The 9,812-nt window shown below is 31.0% G+C and overlaps 1 protein-coding gene across 1 annotated transcript in view; it reads right to left on the bottom strand.

Annotated features, from left to right (window-relative positions):
• Positions 1 to 6,958: 6,958 nt before the first annotated feature.
• The window catches only part of LOC112521753 (COP1-interactive protein 1), a 7,184-nt gene continuing 4,330 nt past the window's right edge, over positions 6,959 to 9,812 (bottom strand). The window contains exon 3 of the mRNA XM_025130748.1: positions 6,959 to 9,810. Within this exon, the coding sequence (XP_024986516.1) occupies positions 7,202 to 9,810 (2,609 nt within the window). The 3' untranslated portion in view covers positions 6,959 to 7,201. The remainder of the gene's footprint in view (positions 9,811 to 9,812) is intronic.

Below are 9,812 nucleotides of genomic sequence, written 5' to 3'. Positions count from 1 at the left end.
GGATTCGGATTTATAATTTTGGATTCGTTAGAATCAAAAGATGGGAGGACAACTGATGGAAATCAAAGGCGGACTCCGTAATAGTAATGGATATAGGCGGTTGGACCATCTAGACAAAGCATATTCTTTGCCACTATGTAATTGGAAATACAATAAAGTAGAGGGACTAAAATGAAAGCAAAGCTTATTTGACTTTTCCTCTCAAAAATAAATATACTTTTTTTAAACTTTTGAATGTGTAAACAAGCAGAAGAGAATTATTTAGCATTTATGTAATTTTTTATTTTTTATTATTAACTTCAATTCTTATTAATTTTGTTTAATACTACATCTTACTAATAAAAAGTAAAATAAAACTTCATATTTTAGCATTTTTTTATTAAATAAACGACATCTAAGTTTTGGTTCATGGGTTTTCATTGTTCTGTTTTTATTCCGTATAGTTATAAAAATAGTGTAATTTTTTAAAATTTCAAGACTATAATATTAATTAATTGTTAAACATAAATCATTAAGATACTAAGAGTTGTGATTTATTAAAAAAAAAAAAAAAACTACCGCATATAAATAAAACAACATGTGGGATGGGTTTTATGTCCGTAAAAGGAGTTCAAATCCTTGGTCTCAAACCACTCGGTCAATTGATTTCAAAGAAGTCCAAAACCTTGGTTCCAAACCAGTCGGTGAATGGATTTTATGTATTTGAATTCTTGTTATAATGTGTAGATGCATAAGTTAAATATTTGAAAAGTGATAGTAGTAATCTTTCATAACATAGATTTTCTTTTTGGAGATCTTTCTTGTAAAAAATATTAATATTTTATATATATATATATATATATATATATATATATAGGGTCGGGTTTAAGGCAAACCGTATGTCCATGTGTATACAAGTAATTTGGAAGTGATTTGTTCGATATGCACATGTGCTTAAACCCGGAAAACAGCAATTACTTATATACACGTGTGCATAACTGTCCGGATGAATAGTTACCAGGGTGTTCCTCAATTTTTTATTTTTTTTAGGAAAATCCCCTGAACCTCTCTCTCTCTCTCTATAAATAAATAAATAAATATATATATATATATATATATAGGCAGGTTCAAATGAGAACGCTAATTATTTGAGAGAAAAAAAATTCGTTAATATACAAAATCATATATGATTCACATACAAAATCATGCATGATACATACATACATACATACATATATATATATATTCACGTACAAAATCATACAGGTTCAAAAGTCGTCATCTTTTTTTTTTTAACATTAGTGTAAAATCACATGTGATTTTGTACATTAACAACATTTTTTATTGTTTTTCTTAAATAGTTAGTGTTCTCGTTTGAATCTTCCTCTCTATATATATGCTTATAGATAATTGTAATTTCTAGTTTTTTTATTTAGGAGTCTTTTACCAAGCGTTTACCGGTCACTTACCTGAACATAGCAAGCGCTTACCTGGTAAGAATGATGGCAAAGACCGAAAGTTACCCGATAAGTGAGGGTAATTGTTGCATATGATATCATTTTAATGAACTAGAATCTCACCCGGTAAGGCAAGTGAGAATGTTGACTCTCACGGATAAACGTTTACCGAATAAGTGTTTGAGTAGACGGCTCCTAGTTTCAATATAATAATCAAAATAACAAAAACACATGTAACCATCGACTAAACAACCATGAACAAAGATATTTGAAGAGTAGATGGATGAATTTCATTTCGGTTATTATAAATTGACAAGATAATTATGTAACCAATAGCATAATAAATATCGTGATAATATATTTTATATTAATAATTAAGAGTTATAACCGATAGAATCATCGCAGTTAAACCAAACAGACACCTGATTATTGAAAAAATGACATTTTTACCCTTGTTACCTGTCTTTCGATGTTTTCACTCGTAGAACCTAATAAACAACCTCGTTCTTTTTGAAGATGTCAAAAATATTGTAGAATTAATACAATCCCGACAAAGTAGCATACTTTATTCAAGTTGCTATTCTCATTAACGACTTAGAAAAGCTCCATTTTGGTGTTTATGACAAGCAAAAAGACATCTCAAACAGAAGGGGCTTAATAACTATTTTTAGAAAAGCTATAATACATTATATTTCTGTTTATAAAGCTAAAATACGTTTTCTTCATTGCGTAAAAGACAATATGTCTCTTTAATTGTATCAAACACATAGCTGCTCTCCAAAATTGCAGTTTTGAAAATAGATTCTTAAAATAAGAACCAAAACGAAGTACGTTTAATTTCATGCAATTTATGGTAGAACAAAATCATTCAAACTACTGTTGCAATTGACTTTTCAAAAAGTGTCTGTTTGTACTTATTCGTTTATCTTCCTTCCTAACGATCAGCATTGTTACCAGCTTTGCACGTCTTGTAATATTTTGCTTCGATCAAATTGCATAGAATTAGAGGAGTGCAAGCAACCTTAAATTTCAAAATAAGTTGAAAGTTCAGGGGCCGTTTAGTAAACGCTTACCCGGTAAGTACTTGCTGAGCAATTTTCCTCATCGGATAAACATGGTAAGGGGTAAGAATCTTACCCAGTAAAAGCGATAATAAGGATGGAGAATCTTACCCGGTAAGTGAGGATGACGACTCTTACCCGGATAAGCACTTATCAAGTAAATTGTTCAATAAGATACGTTTTGATAACTACAATCTTACATGATAAAGTAAATTATAGTGTTGACTCCTTACGGTAAACGTTTACCGGATAAGCATTTAAGTAAACAATCAAATTTTATTCTAGTATAAACAGAGGCTCAACAATGGAACAGACGTTCCTTTATCAGGTTTTTTTTACCAAGATCAAGTGTAATAAATGTTATTATTAATTTAATATATAATATGCGGACAACTAGCTCACTTCACTTATGTCCAATAATTTATAACAAAGCAATTTATCGTCATCGTGCAACGCATGGTATCTAACACTAGTTTAGTTTAAAAACAAAAATGGTCAATCGAGTTCAAAGTCACCTAAAGTGTATCCAAATGCTTATAACATTTTAAATAGATTTTTCAAAAAAAAAAATCACATTATTATTGTAATGATATTTAGCACATTAAGAGGCCGTTTACCTAAATGCTTACCCGGTAAGCGTTTACCGTTAAGAGTCAACACTATAATTTATTTTATCGGACAAGATTGTGGTACATCAAAACGTATCTTATGCAATAATTTACCTGGTAAGCGCTTACCCGAGTAAGAGTCGTCACCCTCACTTACCGGATAAGACTCTTTATTCTTATAATTTTTTTTTGAAATCGAGTTTCTACCAAATTCTGGATTGGAGAAGCGTGAGGAGTTTAAATAATTGGTGATGATTTTGATTAATTTGTGGTGTTTAATACGTAAAGGGTACATTAATAGCATCTCCCATTATTTTTCTATAAATTTTTTAAATGAAAAACAAAAAAATCAAATCTTAAAAAGATTAATTGTAATATTAGAATATTCAATTTTTTAATTTTTTTTTTCATAAAATACTCCATCCATTTCAAAAAATAAGTGTTCATAACTGAAACGGCACATGGTTTTAGGCATGTTAATCATTACACTTTTTGGTTAGCAAATGATATATTTACCCTTATTTATTTTTTCTCTTTTCACACCTCTTAAATACTTTTGGTTATTTACTTTTAAAAATGAATACTTATTTTAAAACAAGCTAAAAGGGTACTCGTGTAATGTATCGATACAAATCTTGATTTTAGTGTTTCGTTTTATTTCTTTTTTATGTCGATATAATACGGTTTTATTTGATTTTGAGAAAGCGGTAATGTTTTTATTTTATTTTTGGATAATATATAAATTTTAAAATATCATCAAATTTTGAAAATATATATATCGATATCAGTATCAAATTAATCTTTTTAAAAGTTCTTATATATTGGTGTAATTTTCTTAATTCAACTTTTTTTGTTATAATTTAATTTTGGTTTAGTAACAAAAAAAAAATTAATTTAGGTTTAATAATATAATTTTTTATAAAAATAATAACTAAGTATTCTGTTAGAACTCAATGATTATCCTAATTATATTTTAGATTTTTTATATTTAAAATGAGATGTTTATCCAAATAATTGATTATGTTTATCTGTAGTTAGTTACACGAATTCAAATATGGAGCTTTAATAAGTTGTATTTATGCACAATTTACTTGTAATCTTAAATTTTAAGTAATATGCATCAATAAACAGTAATTCATGTATAAAAAAAGAGTTTTTATCAAATGTTTTATAATATAACATAGATATAAAAAGAAATGTGAACATTTATTTTGAAAAATAAAGAGTAATAATTTTTATTTACTCTCCTTTGTAAATTTTGCCAAAAAAAATGCAAACAAACAATTAATGCATATTTTCTCTATTCCAAAATAAGTTTTACAAATTTCTTTATATATACAGAATTTCCGCTCTCGTTTTCTTCATTTTGGAGAACGATTTGAGGATTCTTTTGGACAATTTTTATCAAAAAAAAATCTTTATTTTTTTATTTTAAATATTATAATTGAAGCTGCTCCAAGATCATCTTTTATAACCATAAATTATTTTATTTTTAAAATTTATTGAAAAAACTTTGTTTGAATATCTATAAATTACGTAGATATTTAGACCAGTCAAAAGGATGAAGGAACCTTTAAGAAGATTCAATAGGAATCAAGTACACATGTCTGGACAGGTTCTCTAGATTGCTTCATAGAGTAGTATAAACAGATGGTAAACCCTAATTTGTATTCATCAAATCAACTGTAGAGAAGTTGAGTAATGTAATAGAAGAGTTCTTTCAATCATCTTAACATTCTTGTTTGCTTATCCTATTCAGTATTATTGTAGTTTGGCTGACGTAGTTCGAGAACTAAGTCAGCCACGCAAGCTTATAAAGACAATTACGTGACATATAAGTAGCTTATGTGTTATCTTTTGAAAAACTACTTCAAACTGCATTTCAATAGACTGAACAAGTTTTTTTTTGCACTTTTTTGTCTAGATATTCTATTTTTAGGTTAGTTTACATTGTCATAGAGACGGAACTTTGACCCTTGGGGAGGGATTTCCACGGGTACCAAATACTAACGAGGCGATGAGTCCCTGCTTTGGTGGGTAATCAGGCGGGGACTAGGTTTTATTTTCATACTCGAAGTGGGGTCGGGAATACCACTCCTGATACGGTCACAATTAAACTTTTATTTTGTTAAATATGTTTATATATATATATATATATTGTATATATGAATATATCTATATATCTTTATAATTATACAAGAAATATAAACTCATCCTTTATAGTTCATTTAGCCTATTAGGCGTTGTGTAAGAGCTCTACGTTATCTATGGAATAGCAGTCAGTGCTCTTTGATTGACTGCTTGATTTTCAATACTGGTAATTAATTTTATGATGATTAACTGTACTTTTTATTTGAAGAAACAATGTTTTTTTATTGTTTTTAACGAAACGGGTACCTAAAACCCATCCCGCCAACCTCTTGGGGACTAGTCGGGGTCGAGAGATGCATTAGTCACCCAATATCTACCCTCTTTCAATCCTTAATTGTCATTTAACTTCAGTTATTTTTAACAAACATTACTGGTTTATCAACTAATGAGTAACTTATTACCTAATAATTAGTTTTTAGCTAACAGTCAGCTTCTCAGTTAACAAATAACTTATCAGCTATTTTGTCAAACATAACGTAAAGAGGCCAATATTAGATCAAAATAAAGAATTTTAAACACTAACCATATCATTAAATCATTTAAAAGTTTATTATGAAAATTATATGCCTGAATCCATCAATTTATTGTTATTTTTACGTGGAATTTGTGACGATTAACGAACCAAGCGTGTCTATTGTGTGATCAACATCCTCAACCAAAAACGAGCGATCTTTAATAAATGGGGATCATGAATCGTTTTCTCGTGCTTCGATATTTTAGAGACTATTACCATCTATATTTCAACAATATTTATATTTTAATAATCATTGAAGTTCATGAATGTGTTCATTATAAAAGGCTCGTATAAATAGGTAATATGTACATTTCTAGTCTCCCAATATATTATCTATAATTTTTTAAAATAGAAAAAAGAATTTGGAATCATTAAAAAAAATTATGTTTATTTCCAACAAATTTTCATTTTAAAATTTCAACATCAATATATTATTAAAATATTTAATAAATACAATATCTTGACAAGTTTCCAAATAAATTTCATATAAAATGATCAAATAATCTAATTTAGGGACTGTTTATCTAAATGTTTACCCTCAAAGCGTTTAATAATAGAAATCAACACTATAATTTATTTAGATTCGTAAGATTTTAGTACATCAAAGCATATCGAATGCAATAATTTACTAGGTAAGCGCTTACCTGGATAAAAATCGTCATCCTCACTTACCGGGTAAGACTCTCCATCATTTTCATCGCTCTTACCCGGTAAGATTATTAGCCTTTCTCATTTCATTCGATGAGGAAATTTATGCATTAAGCACTTACCAAGTAATTAGTGTTTAGTAAACGGCCGCTTACTGTAAGAAAAATAGAGAAACTAATTTTCTTTTACCAATTAATTTTGATGAATTATTTCAATTCATAGATTTTTTTCTAATTTAGAGAAATTTTTAAAAAATCCATTAAAAAAAAAAAAAAAGCTATAAACTTCAAAGTCTCTGTCAAATAATCTGTTGGAGATGTTTTTAGAGCTCGGTTGGTTTGACATAATATTTTTAACATATACTAAAACATTATTATAAACAAATTTTATAAAATCCTGCGAAATACCAACTATTCTCATCAGATTTTGAAATACCGTGTTTGTAGAATTTTAAATCCAAACATTCATTCAAACCAAACGTAAGATTAGAACGTATTAAATACTGTAAACCAAAGGAGAACTCGCATTTTCTACAAATAGTAAAAAAGAACAAATGCAACCATCATAAGCATATATATAATGTCCAAAATAATGTCTGAATGAATAAACAATATAAAGATACAGACACAAGGAAATGACAAGTAATTTCATGTACACAATATAATCTACCAAAACAGATAGAAACCAAATAATACTCCACAAAAGGACATGTGACCCAAATTAATTTTAAATAAAATACAAAATGAAAATAAAAATAGAAATAGAAATAAAAATCATAACTATTTACCTTGTGGTTTGCCTTCTTCCAACGCTGGTTTTCTTGGATAGGAGTTCATCATAACGGTCACGTTGGTAATCAACCAGCATACACAGTTGTCTTATGGCTTCTCTTTTCTCTTCTCCAAGATCCATTAAGCCTTCATCTCTCACATGAACCAGCTTTTCTAGCTCTTTGATCTTGTTGTCTTTTCCCTTCGTTTTCTGTTCCAGTTCATCCACGGATTTCTGCAGTTTCGCCTTCTCGTTTTCGACCGCTTTCAGTTGTATCGCGATTTTTGCCACCTTTTCTTTCAGATCATCTTTTTCGGACCTCATGGTCTTAATTGAAATCTTGGTAACTTGGATTTCGTTCAAGATTTCGTATATCTGTGTCGATATATGACCATGATCTTCCTCGAATTTTACGGTGAGTGAATCCATGCCACCGGATATCGCGTTAGCTTTCTCTGAGATCTCCCTTTTGACACTCTCTTCGGCTTCTTTGTAACTAGAAATGGTTTCGGATAATGTGGAGATTCTCTCTATGAGTGATTTGTTTTCTTGATGCAGTTTCTCTTCTTTGCCCGCGTGATCACCTTCTTTCTCGTTTAACGTTTGTTCTGTTACGCGAAGCTTTTGGTTTGCAAGCCGGATTTTGACTTCCAGGTTTCGCACGTTTTCTGTTAAAGTTGTCACTTCGTCTCCTTTGATTTCTAGCTCTCCTTTGAGGTCTTCAATGGCTTCCTCCAGTTGTTCAACAGTTTCGTTTTTCGACTGGGTGACTGTTTCAATCTCTTCTTCCATTTCTTTTATTTTCCGTTCTGCGTCTTGGAGGCAAGCTTCCAGTCTTTTTTGCTCTTCGTTCTGTTTGCTAGAAGCATCTTCTAGTGACTTTATGGCGATCTCTTGGCTTGCGATCTTGTTTTCTAGCTCAAGTTTCTGGTTCTCCAATTCAGCCAACTTTTCTGAATACTCCTGTTTGCTTCTTTCGATCTGGAGCTCCAAATCGTTCTTTTCGTCCAGTGTTTTCCCCAGTTTTGACTCTGTTTCACTTTTCTGGGCACTTAGAGAATCTATCTCCTTTTGCAAAGTGTTGATCTGTTCTGTCAAAGATGCAATTTGAGTTGAAGCTTCATTCTCATGTTTTGAAAGTTTTTCGTCTTTCTCGACAAAAACTGTTTCGAGTTCTTGAATCTTATCTTCCAGTTGTTTTTGTAACTGAAGATTATCTAGTTTTTCACTTTCGAATTGATTCGCCAACTCTTCTTTCAAACTGACCAAAGAAGCCAATTCCTTTTCGAGTTCATTCGCCTTTGTTGCATAGAGTTCCTTCTCTTCCAGAGTCTTTGCTTGATCTCTTGATTTGCTTTCGAGTTCTTCCTTCAGACTTTGAGTCACGATTATAAATTCTGAAAGTTCAAGACCCTTTTTCGTGATGTGCATTTCTGATTCGGTTTTCAGATTCTCCAAGGATTCAAGCTTTGATTCCAGATCTTTGACCTTTGATTCATATCCTTCCTTCTCTTCCATTGTCTTCTCTAGATCTTTTGACTTGCTTTCAAGTTCTTCTTTCAGACTTTCACTCAGGATTAAGAGTTCTGAAATCTCGGTAACTTTTTTCTCGAGCTGCATTTCTGATTCATTTTTTAGGTTCTTAAAGGATTCAAGCTTCAATTCCAGATCTTTGACCATTGTTGCATAGCCTTCCTTCTCTTCAGCGGTCTTTGCGTGATCTTTCGATTTGCTTTCAAGTTCTTCCTTCAGACTTCGACTCAGGACTGTAAGTGCTGAATGTTCAAGACCCTTTTTCTCAAGGTGCAATTCTGATTCATGTTTCAGCTTTTCCAAGGATTCAAGCTTCAATTCTAGATCTTTGACCTTTGACTCGAAGCTATCCTTCTCTTCCATTGTTTTCTCTAGATCTTTTGACTTGCTTTCAAGTTCTTCTTTCAGGCTTTGACTCTGGGTTAAGAGTTCTGAAATTTCAGTGCCATTTTTCTCTAGTTGCATTTCTGATTCATTTTTCAGCTTCTCCAAGGATTCAATCTTCAATTCCAGATCTTTGACCTTTGACTCAAAGCTTTCCTTCTCTTCCAAGGTCTTTGCTTGATCTTTTGACTTGACCTCAATTTCTTCTTTCAGATTTTGACTAAGGATTAAGAGTTCTGAAGTTTCAGTACCCTTTTTCTCGAGTTGCATTTCTAATTCATTTTTCAGGTTGCTCAAGACTTCAAGCTTTGATTCTAGATCGTTGACCTTTGACTCGTAGCCTCCCTTCTCTTCCAGGGTCTTCGCTTGATCCTTGGACTTGCTTTCAAGTTCCTCTTTCAGATTTTGACTCAGGATTACTAGTTCTGATATCTCAAGACACTTTTTCTGGAGTTCCATTTCTGATTCGTTTTTCAGGCTGTTCAAGGATCCAAGCTCTAACTCTAGATCCCTGACCTTTGACTCATGGCTTTCCTTTTCTTCCAAGGTCTTTGCTTGATCTTTTGACTTGCTCTCAATTTCGTCTTTCAGACTTTGACTCAGAAGTAAGAGTTCTGAAATTTCAGTACCCTTTTTCTCAAGTTGACTTTCCAATTCTTCTTTCATATGGTTCAAGGATTCAAGTTTCAGTTCTAGATCTTTAACC

The sequence above is a fragment of the Cynara cardunculus genome, assembly GCF_001531365.2.
Source record: "Cynara cardunculus var. scolymus isolate 2C chromosome LG 11, CcrdV1, whole genome shotgun sequence".
Lineage (NCBI taxonomy): Eukaryota > Viridiplantae > Streptophyta > Magnoliopsida > Asterales > Asteraceae > Cynara > Cynara cardunculus.
The sequence above is the reverse complement of the archived record's forward strand: the minus strand, read 5'-3'. Positions and strand labels throughout refer to the sequence as shown.